Raw genomic sequence first — 14,841 nt, 5'->3', positions numbered from 1 at the left:
CAGAGACAGAGACACAGGCAGAGGGAAGAAGCAGGCTCCATGCAGGGAGCCTGACCTGGGACTCGATCCCAGATCTCCAGGATCACACCTCAGGCCGAAGTTGATGTTACACTGCTGGGCCACCGGGGCTGCCCTTAATCTCCCTTGTTTTTTTTTTTTTTTTTAAATTTTTATTTATTTATGATAGTCACACAGAGAGAGAGAGAGGCAGAGACATAGGCAGAGGGAGAAGCAGGCTCCATGCACCGGGAGCCCGACGTGGGATTCGATCCTGGGTCTCCAGGATCGCGCCCTGGGCCAAAGGCCGGCGCCAAACCGCTGCGCCACCCAGGGATCCCTTAATCTCCCTTGTTAAAGAGAATGTGTACCACGGGGATTTCTTTGATTACTTCAAACATAGCACCCCGTTGAAGCTGCTTGCGGAAGTACCATGTCTAGGAGTGAGTTGTGATAGCTGGCTGTAGAATTCACTTGTGAGGTTTTTGAGTGTTGTCACTTATTAAGTGTGTGGACTGTTCTAATCCAATCAGTAGTAAACCACATAAGAAATATTTTCTCTGTACAAAACAGTTCAACTGGATGCTTTGTTAATAGTGGCCATATACACTTGGTCTTTGGGTAACATATAGCCCACTTACTATTTGAATAGTTCAGAATTTTGGAAATCCTAGGTCACTGCACTAAGCTGGAGTAGTCAGAGCTGATCCTTATTCTGAGAATGTTGATATATTTGTATGTGTATACTGCTCATTAATAATCTGATACTTGGTCATGTTGGAGGATAATTTATTTGTATTGATTAAAAGACAAGTGATAGCCACAAAAAGCAGGGAAACCTGTTCTTGCATTATAAGCTGAGAGTCTGGAAGGAGGCCACGTTCATGTGGAAGTATTGTATAATTTCTGTTTTACAATAGAAGAATCTTAAAATTGGTGTCATGTACCATTTTGGGTTCCCCTTAACTATTTTCTTAAAATTTCAATAGCTTATGGAAGTGACGGGGAAAAATCAGGATGAATGCATCGTGGCCCTACATGACTGTAATGGAGATGTAAACAAAGCTATCAATATATTGCTGGAAGGGAATTCAGACACGGTAAGTATTATTAATTGATTGGCAGTGCTGACATTTGTCTCCAGTTCCATATTGCATTTTGAACTTCACCGTTTTTGAGGGTGGTGGTGGAGGGAATTATGGGTTCCATTCCATGTTTGTTTTAAGACCCAAAAGAATACTAACCTGAAATGACTGTTTTTGTTATATATGGTTTCTTCATGAAGTTGTAGAATCTGAAGACTCCAAAGAGAACTTGGTCATCTACTCCAGCCTTACACAGTTTCCAAATTCTCTGGGCCTGTGGACATTTTCACCACCTGAAAAACTTCTCTGGCTTCACTGCTCATGTTTCTTCATCTCAATCGTCACCTCTTACTACTCCTTAAATCTCTAGACTAACAGAAAACCAGGATTTGCTGGTATATCTATTTGCTTATGTGTGAATATTCTACAGACATATTTTCATGACCATTTGACAGATAAAATAAGAAAAAGGTTTTTTTTTTTCCTTTTTTTTTTTTTTTTTAAAGCCTAGTGAAGTTTGAGGAATGTGTAGGCACACTAAAGCTCATCCCTTTTATTAGGAAGGATACAACTAAAGCCACACTAGGCAGTTGTCCCCCTTAATCTCTTGATTTTTCCATGGAGATTGCACAGTGTTTCTTTAAGATTTTATTTATTTAATTAATTTTTTAAAAAAGATTTTATTTATTTATTCATGAAAGACACAGAGATGGTGAGACATAGGCAGAGGGAGAAGCAGGCTGCCTGCAGGGAGCCTGAGGAGGGACTCAATCCCTGAACTCTGGGATCATGCTCTGAGCCGAAGGCAGACGCTCAACTGCTGAGCCATCCAGGCTTCCTGATTTTATTTATTTATGAGAGAGAGTGCATAATGAGGGCAAAGGGGGAGGAGGAGAAGCAGACACCCTGCTGATCAGGGAGTCAGACTCGGTGGTCTCAATCCTAGGACCTTGGGATCATGACCTGAGCTGACGGCAGCTACTTAACTAACTGAGCCACCCAGTTACCCCTGCACAATGTTTCATTTGTATTTTCAAATCACCATTTCAAAACAAGTTAAAGCAAAAAGTGATTCTCCTTAAAAAGGAGAATAAAGATGTAAACAATCAAAAATGCCTTCCTTGTCAGCAGTCAGGTTTAATCAGGTTCTCATTTTTAAGGATAGGCTGTATTAGGGACAGGCTATATAAAAATGAACTGTTGTGACAAGTTCATAAGTAAAATGAATATCTTTATTTAAAATAAGTAGAATAAAAAAAAAATAAAAAATAAAATAAGTAGAATGTGTTATATAACTATAAAAATCAGATGATTAGAAAAATAGAGCAATATCCGTGGGTAAAATTCCATGCAAGATAACACTAGTCTGTCAGTTTGTTGGGAAAATACATCATGTTAAGGGACAAAATTTTGCATAGTTTTTGTTTGCTGATACTTAAGCGTATAATTTCTGGGTTTTATAAAATACGGGAAATGTGTTTACCTCATTGTTAATGGATGTAGTATAGAATGGCTCTGTTTTTGTTTTTGCTTTGTTTTTGTAAAGAAAGAGAGTGGGGGAAAGACCTAGGGAGAGGGAGAGAGATAATGTTAAGAGGGAGAGAGATAACGTTAAGTAGACTCCATACCAGTGCAGAGCCTGACTCAGGTCTTGATCTCACAACCCTGATATCATAACCCAAGCCAAAATCAAGAGTTGGATGCCTAACTAACTGAGCCACCCAGGTGCCCCTAAGCTGCCTCCTTCATATATTAAAAGATTTCACTGTTGAATACATGAAATATTTCCATATTGTTCATTGGAGGGCCTGTTTTCTTTTTTCATGTTAGAGGTAGGCCAGGATACCACTTTATGTTGCCTTTCTTTTAGCTCTAGCAGACTTAATGTATGTCCAGTTCTGTGTTTTATTGAGTTTTAACGTCTTGAATGATAACATATCTTTGGTTATGTTGAACTTGGAAATCATGTGGTGAGGTCAGTCTGGTTTGGTTTCTTCATAGATTAGAAAATCAAATTAGGGCCTGTATACAGACACAAAAGGTATATGCTTGTTGAGACTTGAGAAGGCCGGGGCGGGGGGGGTGGGGGGGGGGATGATAGGCAAAGGAAAATTCCTTTGAAAACTCTGGTTTGTTTAGTATTATTCTTTTTTTTTTTTTTTTTTTTTGTTTAGTATTATTCTTTAATAGCATTTGCCTTGTCTCCTCCCTGATTGCTGTCTGCAGTAGCCACGACTGACCAGTTGTAAAGAATATCTTCTGACTGGGATAGAGTTTATTGGAGTACAGGTGCTAGACAATAAAATCACTGTAGGGTTGCTAGAAGGAAGAACATTTAAAATAAACCATGGGGAAAAAAAAACAAATTTTGTCCTATTCTCTAAGCTTATTTTGTGTCAGGATCTTCTGAAACAAAATTACTACTATTATTTAAAGATTTTATTTATTTGAGGGAGAGAAAGAGAGCACACTAGCAGGGGAGGGACAGAGGGAGAGGGAGAAGCAGGCTGCTTTTGGAGCAGGGAGCCCGATGCAGAGCTCCTCCATCCCAGGACCCCAGTATCACGACCTGAGCCAAAGGCAGGTGCTGCTGATTGAGCTACCTAGGCATCCTGAAACAAAATCATTACTTTGAAAAAAAAAAAAAAAAGTTAGGTGGAATTATCCATGATGTTTTTAAGGATGAGTTTGTCTTTCTCATGTAAGAGGAACTGTCACAAGAGAAAACATTGAACATGATCATAAGTACCAATAAGTCTTTTATTATAATGCTGTTTTGAGTGACAGAATAGGTTTTGTTTTGTTTTTTTAAAAGAATTTGTTTATTTATTCACAAGAGACTCAGAGAGGCAGAGACATAGGAAGAGGGAGAAGCAAGCTTCACGCAGAGAGCCTGATGTGGGACTTGATCCCCGGATCAACCCGGAGCCAAAGGCAGACGCCCAACCGCTGAGCCACCCAGGCATACCCAGAATAATTCTGAAATACCAGTCTGTTGCATTACTATGCTTTTTTCTTTGGGAGGGGTAGGGGAGAGGGAGGGGGACGGCTGAGGCGCGGGAGGGGCGGAGGGGAGGGGGGGATGGCGGGGGTGGGGGGTCGGGGTGAGAGGGGAGGGGAGGAGTTCTATAAAGCAGCGAAGGAAAAGAGATGGTCGAAGAGAATAGACCCAGTATAAGCAGAAGAGAATCACAGTAATACTCCATAACCGACCCCCCCTCTACATCAGCCTATCCTCTCTATCCTCTCTCCTCTTCTTCTCTTCTCTTCTCTTCTCTTCTCTTCTCTTTTTTCTTCTTTCTTCTCCTCTCTTCTCCTCTCTTCTCTCCTCTCCTCTTCTTTTTTCTTTTCTCTTTCGCGATTTGTTTGTGTTGTGTAGTTCCTGGCAAATAGGAGGTGGGAGAGTGATTTTTAATTAGCTGGCCTAGAAAGCTGCTTTGCTGATTACTAAGTGTAGTGTCTGGGAGGACCATTTCTCTTCAAGTTTCTTCAGACCTTTTTACAAGTAGCCAAATACAGATACAAAGATGGTCAGAAGTTTAGTTGAAAATCTTCCGTAATTATTTGGTTTATGTTGAAAGCTTGTGTGCCTGCTCACAGACTGTTGTGCCAAATGTGCTATACTCTCTTTAGCATTTACAGTGATATTAGACCAATTACCCCTTAAGTTTGCTCTCCTTAACTTTCCTCCACAAATAAGTTCTTGTCGGTCTTTGTGATTTTACAAGCCCAAGATTTGCTTATGGGTGTCTTTGCTGAATGAAATGGAGTAAGATATTTTTCTCAGATGTTTCACATATGCCGTACCTGGGTGGTTAAGTGCCTTCCTTTGGCTCAGGTCATGATCTAGGGTCCTGGGGTCAAGCCCCACGTGGGGCTCAGTGCTCAGCACGGAGCCTGCTTCTCCCTCTCGTTTTGCCCCTGTTCCCTGCTTGTGCTCTGTTTCTCTCTCTCTCAAATAAAGTCTTAAAACATACAAAATATGTCCCTTCATAATGATTGAGTACCATTAGGTCTGGCAGTGTAAAGTTATTATAAATTGTATACATATGCACCTTGTGCTGACTCCACTGTGTATAATTTTTCTAGGACTTCTAGAATTTACTTTTTGTCTTGTTAACCTAAGAGGACAGGATTCTGTCTTACATAGGTGTCTTATTTATTCATATTAGCAAGCATTATTGAGTTTTTGTAAACTGCAGAATTACTTTTCTGGAATAAACTTTTATTGTTTTCTCTAAGTAAAAAAACAATGCAGAGGGGTGCCTGGGTGGCTCAGTTGGTTGAGCATCTGCTTTCTTCTCAAGTCATGATCTCCGGGTCCTGGGATTGAACCCTGTGTTGGGCTCTGTGCTCAATGGGGTATCTGCTTCTCCCTCTCCCTCTGTGTGTTCTCTCTCTTTTTCAAATAAATAAAATCCTTAAAAAAAAAAGAAATGCAGAATGATAAAATGAAATTAAATGTCCTCATTAAATAACTACTAACTTTAGTATATTACATGGGCTTATATTTGAACTAAAAAAATGTAATCCTATTTTATACACTGTTAGTTGGTTAGCTTGCTACACTTAATATCATGGATCTCTTTCTGTGTGTACTTGCACAACTAGTTTTTCCCCTAAAGATTTTATTTATTTGAGAGAGAGAGAGAGTGCATGAGAATACGCACATGCATGAGAGCATGAGCAGAGAGGAGAGGCAGAAGGAGAGGGAGAAGCAAGCTCCATTCCAGGGCCCAGGGTCCCCAGGTCAAGAAGGCAAAGTCTTAACCAGTTGAGCCACCCAGGTGCCCCCACCTGGATAACTCTCTTAAGTGGCTACATACTGTTCTCTTTGTGGATGTTCTAGAGTAGATAGCCTCCTAAGGTAGATATTAGGAGAATCCCCCCACCTTTTATTCTAACCATTGTCTGTATATAAGTGTTTGCACAATTATAAAATTATTTCATGTGAATAAAGGCCTGAAAGTAGAATTGCTGGGTAAAAGCTATGAACTAATTAAAGTTTGGGTCCTGTTCCCAGATAGACTTGTAGAAGATTAGAATAGATGGGTATTCACCAGAACTGGATATGCCAGATTATTCTGCTGTAGCTGTCAGTTGTTGATTTTTAAAAAATCTTTATCAAAGCTTAAAGGTGGAAAATAACTAGTTTTAATTTTTTTCATATCTGGTGATTTTATATGTAACTAAATATATCGGTTCAGTTGAGGTTTATAGATGTCAAAAAAATTCCTTCTAAAAAAGCATTTTAAATCTGGCCTCTGCTGTTTTGGAAGTAATTCAGCTATTTTCTTCAATTTTAGTTTATTAATTTCTAGTGCATTTTATCTGAATATACAATACTAGTAATTTCCTTTTTTCCTAAGATTTTTTTAAGCTTAAGATAGTTCTTGCTCTTATTTTGGGACTGAATTACTTCAACTCTCTTGTGAAATGAGGTAGATGATGACAAAATAAATAGAAACAAATGGGCCAAAAAAAAAAAAAAGAAACAAATGGGCCAGTTTTGGGATTTCTCAGTGCTGTACCTTTATTATCGTAATACCACTTATTTTTACAAGAACAAAGTGTTCTTTTCTCAGCAATTTATATGTATTTGATTTGATTTGATTTCAGTCACCATTAGAGGAGAGGCAGATAAGGGAGGTTATATAAATTAACTTCTCATTAGAAACAGGTCTTTGAGATTGAAATTTTGGGTACTTAGTTTTTTTTTTTTTTTAATAAATTTTTATTTATTTATGATAGTCACACAGAGAGAGAGAGGCAGAGACACAGGCAGAGGGAGAAGCAGGCTCCATGCACCGGGAGCCCAATGTGGGATTCGATCCCGGGTCTCCAGGATCGCGCCCTGGGCCAAAGGCCGGCGCCAAACCGCTGCGCCACCCAGGGATCCCTTGGGTACTTAGTTTAAAAAAAAAAAAGCTAATTTTATTTGCCTACCATTAAATGTTTTTAGGTGGTTACTTTGGTTAAATAGAGCAAGTTATTCCTGAGGTTTTAGGGCAGCATTTTAATGTAATTTTGTAGTCTTTGAGCTAATATATTAATAGGTTTAAGGCCTACTGAGGATAGTTGGGGATGGCATAGTATGGGAGCTTAGGGAAATGACCTTTATTTTTAAATCAGCATAGGAAAAGGCTCTGTGGTGGGACAATATATAGTTAGTTGTTAATTCAGCTAGTTGCTGTCCTCTTTTGTGCTGTGTATGGCAACAGAAGCTTAGTGCGAACTTTACTGTTTTTATCCTCTGAAAGATCTGAAAGTAGAACTTTATGGATAAGAATTAAAATGGTAGGCAAGTGAGCTTCAAGGTGTGGGTCTTTAGATCTGAAAGATAGATGCACACATCCCTGATAATTGTATACACTTTGAATGACAACTCTGAATGACCACTCTTGTCTTCGGTAGACTTCATGGGAGACTGTAGGGGGGAAGAAGAAGAATTTTGGAAAAGAAAATTCAGAAAACAAAGAGAATAGAGAGAAGAGAACTGAGAGAGAAATGAATCGTGGACGTGGAAACAACAACCGGAAAGGAAGAGGTGGCAATCGTGGGAGAGAGTGTAAGTATATTTCTCCTAATTTTTTGTTAAGAAAATTTTTATGCATACTGAGAAGCTGAAAGAGTGCTCCAACAAATGCCCTTAAATCTAGTTCTTCAGTGTTTGTCATTATACATAACTCTTAATATTGAGCTACAACTAAGTAGTTCATCAGAACCCTAACTGATGCAGTTTCATGTTAGCACTTACCTGGGCTGTATGTAGTTATGTTGTGTGTTAAGACTGCCTTTTTGGGGTGCCTGGGGTGCCTGGGTGCCTCAGTCAGTTAAGACCACCTTCTGTTATGTCTTAAAGTGCACCCTCTGTTTTGAAAGGAGGGCTTTCATTCACTGGTAGATGAAGATAGTTTATTCTTCCCACTTAATGGATACTATTTTATAGGCAAGGGTTAGATTAAGAGGGAAGTTGTTGAATAGGGAAAATTTTCTGAGTCCTTTCATTTAACCCGGATTTTGGCATCTTTTACCCATAACAACACTACTTGCTGTGCAGATATACCAAAGTAGCTAAATTATGAATGAATGAAAGGTAAATGCTTAACAAACAATCTTAGAGACTTTGGCTAGTTTATTTATTCCACAGATGTTTACTGAGTACCTACTATGTAGTCTGTTACTCTAACAGCCATAGAGCAATGAATAAAATAAATATTTGCCCTCCTAAAACTTTTACTGGAGGTTAGAGAGAGATGTTACAATAAGAGAAGTAACATTTTGTAGTAATACAATATTTTACTGATGTTATATGTGGAAGTTACGCTTTGGGAAAAACAAAGGCAGCAAGATGGTGATTTTAAGAAGGGGTTTGGCAAATTTAAATGCCAAGGAAGGCATTCATGAGGCAGCACTTATAACTCATGGCCCTGAAAGGGATGAGGAGAGCAAGATGTGTCAATATTGCTCAAAATTGTTTATTATAGGAGGCCCTGGGTGACTTCTGCGCTGGTAGCAGCTTGTCTCCCGCGACCTCAAAAAAAAAAAAAAAAACAAAAAAACCTGCTTATTACATAGAGTTGTTAGAATCAATACCGGTGTAGGGGTGAGGAGAAGATAACTCTACTGGCACATTCTGGATAGTATCCTGGGAAAAGCTGCCTCCAATTGAAATATTTTCAACAATTCATTATTTCCTTGGCATTGCTATTTTGCTATTCTAGGCCTTTCCTTTAAACCTAACCAGTGAGCCAGTTTTGGTGTGTATTACATATAGCTCCATAACAAATTTGGTCTTTGAAGCAGACTTACCTTAGGGGAGGGCAAGTCCAACTAGAAGAAAGGAAAAAGTGGCACATCATTTTAATTTCCTTACAAAATTTTCACCTATGAATTAAGCAAGATGTGCTGTCATCAGTTTTTTCAGCCATTTTTATTTGGTTTTGTTTTTACTGTTTTCTGATCCCTTAGGTAAAGTTTTAGCTTTTTTATAAGAAGTCTTTTTGTCCTTGCCTTTGATTGCTCTTGTGCACAATTATGTACAACAGGTGCTCTTTTCTTCCATAGTTAGAGGAGAAGAGAATGGAATTGATTGCAATCAAGTGGACAAGCTTTCAGACCGTGGCAAGCGAGTCCGTGGCAGAGGTAAGATAGAAGATAGAACAAGGGGGAAGAAGATGCTTGTGATTGGAAGGAGGCGGGGTGGGGGTGGGGGCTATTGGTATACTTATTTCACTAAGGAATGGCAGAGTACTCTGAAAGAGGAGGATTGATCTTCTGCGATCTTCGGATTTGTTTACTGATGGCTATGAATGAAATGTTTGGATTTGCATAATTTTGAGGAAACTTAACTGGTTTGTTTCACCGGAGCTGAGAAGGCCATTTATATGAACAATTTAAAGCTTGAAGCTCTGATCATTCAGTTCTCCTTTGTTGGACTTTTATAAATGTGTTTTACTCATATGATCCTAGTTTTAAAATTATTTGCCCATTGATTAGTTCCTTCCCACTCCCCAAATTTTCTGTTAGTAATCATTTCTTAACATTTATTAATTTGGGACATCATTAAGCCATTTTAATAAGGTAATTTCATATACTTTAGGGTGTGACTGAATTTTCTCAGGGTCATAAAATCAAGATACACGATGTAATATGCAGATAAGGCTTTGGTTCAGGGGACGAGCTACCTGAACTGACATTTTGTTTGATCTTCTTTCTTTATTATTTAATTTAATTTTTTTTTCTTATTTTATTAAGTAATCTCTACCCAGTGTGGGGATTGAACTGACAACCTCACAAACCCAGAGATCGAGGCTCATGCTCTACAGACCTAGCCAACCAGGAGCCTTTTTTGGATATATTTAAAAATTAAAAAAAAAAAAAACTTTAAAAAAGATTTTATTTATCTGAGAGATCAAAGAGAGAACGAGTGGGGGTAAGGGGCAGAGGTAGAGAGGGAAGCAGACTCCTCAGTGAGCAGAGATCCTGATGCAAGGCTCAATTGCAGGGCCCTCAGATTATGGCCTGAGCTGAAGGCAGATGGTTAACCAACTGAGCCACCCAGGTGCCTCTGTTGGATACATTATTAAATGCAGTTGTGACTAGTCTCCACATGAGCAGTTCATAGTGGCAGTTTTTGATCAGCAGTATTATTAAGCATAGGAATATTGTAGGCGGGCAGTCCAGGTGGCTCAGCGGTTTAGCGCTGCCTTCAGCCCAGGGTCTGATTCTGGAGACCTGGGATCGAGTCCCACGTCAGGCTCCCTGCATGGAGCCTGCTCTTCCCTCTACCTGTGTCTCTGCCTCTCTGCCTCTCCCCCCCTTATTCTCATGAATAAGTAAAATCTTAAAAAAATATATTGTAGGCACTGTATATTAATTACCTAAAATTTATTTTATTTTATTTTTTTAAATTTTTATTTATTTATGATAGTCATCACACAGAGAGAGGCAGAGACATAGGCAGAGGGAGAAGCAGGCTCCATGCACCTGGAGCCCAATGTGGGATTCGATCCCGGGTCTCCAGGATCGCGCCCTGGGCCAAAGGCAGGCGCTAAACCGCTGCACCACCCAGGGATCCCAATTACCTAAAATTTAAATTAAACAAAGAATGTAGGTTATATATATATGCGACAACTTCTTTGGCTGTTTATTCATTCAATTATCATTTATTAAAATACTATATATACCAAAGGTAAATGATAACCACAGATAGAGAAGGCAAAACTATATATTGATTTGCCAGGCACAGTCAAAATAAGATTAGAATTATCTAACCAATTGTGTGTGTATTTTTAAAGATTTTATTTATTAGCACGCACATAAACGGGGAGTAACATGCAGAGGGAGAGGGGAGAAGCAGGGTCCCTGATCCTGAGCCAAAGGTAGATGCCTGACTGAGCTGCCCAGGTGCTTCATCTAACAGATTTTAATTATATTTTCCTTAAAAAAAATTAAAATATATTTATATATAAACATTATAAATTTACATAACTTTATATAAAATTTGTAATATTTATATATAAGTATTATATAAATATGGGGCACCTGGGAGGCTCAGTGGTTGAGCCATCTGCCTTTGGCTCTTGTCGTGATCTCGGGTCGTGGGATCCAGTCTCACATCATGCTTCCCGGAGGTGGCCTTCTTCTCCTTCTGCCTATATCTCTGCCTCTGTGTGTATCTCTCATGAATAAATAAATAAAATCTTTAAAAAAACCCATAATGCCATTTTAATACTTCAAAAAGTCATAGTAACGGATGTCTGGTTGGCTCAGTCGGTTAAGCAGCTGCCTTGAGCTCAGGTCATGATTTCAGGGTCCTGGGATCGAGCTCCACATCAGGCTCCTTCCTCGCTTGATGGGAATTCTGCTTTTCCCTCTCCTGCTCCTCCCCCTGCTGTGTACTCTCAAATAAATAAATAAAATCTTAAAAAAAAACCCCACAAAACACAAAAAGTCATTGTAGACTGTTGATATCATCTAATATTTAATCCATGTATAAATTTTCCTGGTTACTGAAAAAGTCTTTTCATAGTTGGCTTTCTTTGAATCAGTATTGAAACAATATGCATTGCATATTTTGATTTTTTTTTTTTTTAAATCTAATTCTCCCTAACTTCTTTGTACCTCCCCCTTTTCCTCTTACCATTGATTTGTTGTCAGAAAACATGTTATTTGTCCTTTAGGATGTTCTGTTTCACATTATGCGTTTTTTTTTTGTTTGTTTCTTGTGTCACTTAGCTTAGTTCTTAGGTGCCTGTATTTACTCTAAATGTAATTTAGTTTTATTTTATTTCATTTTTTTTAAAGATTTAATTTATTTATTCATGAGAGACACACACACACAGAGAGAGGCAGAGACACAGGCAGAGGGAGAAGCAGGCTCCACGTAGGGAGCCCGACGTGGTACTCCATCCCAGGTCTCCAGGACCACACCCCGGGCTGAAAGCGGCGCTAAACCATTGAGCCACCTGGGCTGCCCTGTAATTTAGTTTTAAAGATTAGATTCAAGCTCAGTTTTTTTTTAAGGAAAGCATGGAGGAGGTTATATATTCTATATTGTATTGCATCAGAAGACATGTTTATGTTTTTCTTTTAATTTTTTTAGTGATGTTTAGGTTAGTGAATGAATTGTCCATGTTTAGTGAATTTATTAGTAGGTTTTAGATAAACTGCATTTCTTAACATCCCTATTTTGACTTTTATGGTTTAGTTGTTATTTAATTTTATTTTTAAAAAAGATTTCATTCATTCATTCATTCATTCATTCATTCATTATTGGCTGAGAGAGAGCGAGCATGCCCAAACAAGCACAGAGCCTGATGCAGGGCTTGAACCATGAACCAAGTCAAAATCAAGAGTTGGCCATCTAACTGACTGAGCCACACAGATGCCCCTATGCTTTAGTTTTTAAAAGAGTTCTCTTGGAATTCAAGATGAGGAATTCAGCATAGGTAATTTAATCTTGTGATTTTCTTTGTGGCAAAAATAGATTGCTCAGGGGAAGCATTGGGTCTTGCTTGGTCTCTCCATCGTTGATGGCTGTTTTGCTAGGCCTATTTAATGGTCTTTGTGGTACTTACTTAAATCTTTAGTTACCTGTTTATGGACTCTTTCCTCTGTGAGTTGGACAAAAATGGAATAATTAATAATCGCTAATATTTACTCTGAGTGCTTTTTCGTGTAGCAGGCCTTTTGCTTGTAATTTACATTGGTTTCCCTTTAATATTCTATTAAAACTTCTGAGGATTCTGATTTTACAGATGAGGGAACTGAATCTTGAGAGAGGTGTATACTTGTTCAAGGTCAGAGTTTGTACTACTAACTTACTTTGGAACCCGAGTTCTTCAGGGAGATTAAGGCAGGAAGAGTCAGAGTGGGATAGTAGGCTGGTTATCTGTCTTCTTGCCCCCTTCCTTCTTCAGAGATTCAGACTTTAAAATATATATTAGAGGTGGAGGTAAATAGCTTTTCTTTATGAAAAGATGGAAGGACTTAACTAGTGGGTCTCCCTGAAACCATGTCTGCTTGGAGCTATCATATAGTTTATGAGACACCCTGAATTGAAGGAGCCAAACCAAGTAAAATCTTACAGAATGATGATATTGGCTAGCATTAAAAGAGCTAATTCAATACCTAACCTTAAAAAAAAAAAGATTTTATTTTTTTTAGGTTAACTAAAACCTTTTATTTTTTATTTTTATTTTTTAAAATTTAAATTCAATTATTAACATACATATTATTAGTTTTTTTTTTTTTTTTTTGAGATTTTATTTATTTAACAGAGAGAGAGGCAGAGGGAGAAGCAGGCTCCCTGCAGGGCACCTGATGCACGGCACTAGATCCGAGGATGCCAGGATCACCACCTGAGCCAAAGCCAGGTGCTCAACCACTGAGTCACCCAGGCGTCCCTTAAAATCCCTAATTCGTTACCTAATCTTTAAAAAATTTTTTTTATGTTTTAGGCTAACTAAAACCTTTTAGTTTTTAGTTACTTTTAAAAATTTAAATTCAGTTAATTAACATAAAATGTATTATTGGTTTCAGAGGCAGAGGTCAGTGATTCAGCAGTCTTACATGATACCTAGTGTTCATTTTTTTTTTTTTTAAGATTTTATTTATTTATTCATGAGAGAGAGAGGCAGAGACACAGGCAGAGGGAGAAGCAGGCTCCACACAGGGAGCCCAATGTGAGACTTGATCCCGGGTCTCCAGGGTCACGCCCTGGCCCGAAGGCAGTGCTAAACCGCAGAGCCACTGGGGCTGCCCTACTTAGTGCTCATTGTATCATGCCCTCCTTAATGTCCATCACCCAGTTTACACACCCCCGCCACCTCCCTGCAGGCCTCTGTTTCCTAATGATTGTCTCTTATGGTTTGTCTCCCTCTCTGATTATGTCTCGTTTTATTTTTTCCTCTTTTCCCCTATGATCCCCCCCCTTTTTTTCTTAAATTCTACGTGAGATCATATGATGTCTTTCTCTAATTGATTTACTTCACTTAGCATAATACCTTCTAGTTCTGTCCATGTCATTGAAATGGCAAGATTCCATTTTTTTGATGGCTAAGTAGTATGACATTGTGTGTGTGTGTGTGTGTGTACACACGTCATATCTTTATCCATTCATCTGTCAGTGTACATCTTGGCTCTTTCCATAGTTTGGCTGTTGTGGACGTTGCTGCTATAAACATTGGAGTGCAGGTGCTCCTTTGGATCACTACACTTGTATCCTTTGAGGTAAATCCCTAGTACTGCAATTGCTGCATCAGAGGGTAGCTCTTTTCAACTTTTTGAGGAACCTCCATACTTTTCCAGAGTGGGTGCACCAGCTTGCATTCCCACCAGCAGTGTAAGAGGGTTCCCCTTTCTCCACATCCTTGCCAACATCTGTCATTTCCTAAATTGTTAATTTTAGCCATTCTGACTGGTGTGACGTGGTATCCCATTGTGGTTCTGATTTGTATTTCTTTGTTGCGGAGTGATGTGGAACATTTTTTCATGGGTCTGTTGACCATTTGTAGGTGGTCGTCGTCCTCTTCTCCTCCTCCTCCCCCCCCCCCCCTTCTCCCCCGTCCACCACCTCTTCATTCATTCATTCATTCATTCATTCATTCATTCATTCGAGACACAGAGATAGAAAGGCAGAGACATTGACAGAGGGAGAAACAGGCTCCATGCAGGGAGCCCGATGTGTGGGACTGGATCCTAGGACTCCAGGATCATGCCCTGAGCTGAACGCAGACCCTTAATCGCTGAGCAC

General features: G+C 39.0%; 1 protein-coding gene across 7 annotated transcripts in view; it reads left to right on the top strand.

The window, feature by feature from the left end:
• The window catches only part of UBAP2 (ubiquitin associated protein 2), a 124,843-nt gene that overhangs the window by 53,248 nt on the left and 56,754 nt on the right, over positions 1–14,841 (top strand). For 6 of the 7 annotated variants that reach the window (XR_005366923.1, XM_038552617.1, XM_038552616.1 and 3 more), the window contains 3 exons: positions 987–1,097; positions 7,497–7,650; positions 9,150–9,227. Coding sequence is in view for 6 of the 7 variants with exons in the window: in XM_038552617.1 (XP_038408545.1) it covers positions 987–1,097; positions 7,497–7,650; positions 9,150–9,227 (343 nt within the window). In the remaining variant the exon portion in view is untranslated. Of the gene's footprint in view, positions 1–986; positions 1,098–1,282; positions 1,478–7,496; positions 7,651–9,149; positions 9,228–14,841 lie in introns of those variants that run through there. The other variant, XM_038552620.1, reaches the window with a different exon arrangement.

The sequence above is a fragment of the Canis lupus genome, chromosome 11, assembly GCF_011100685.1.
Source record: "Canis lupus familiaris isolate Mischka breed German Shepherd chromosome 11, alternate assembly UU_Cfam_GSD_1.0, whole genome shotgun sequence".
In the NCBI taxonomy this organism is placed as follows: Eukaryota; Metazoa; Chordata; class Mammalia; order Carnivora; family Canidae; genus Canis; species Canis lupus.
Note: the sequence above shows the minus strand (reverse complement) of the source record. Positions and strands in the feature narration are given on the sequence as shown.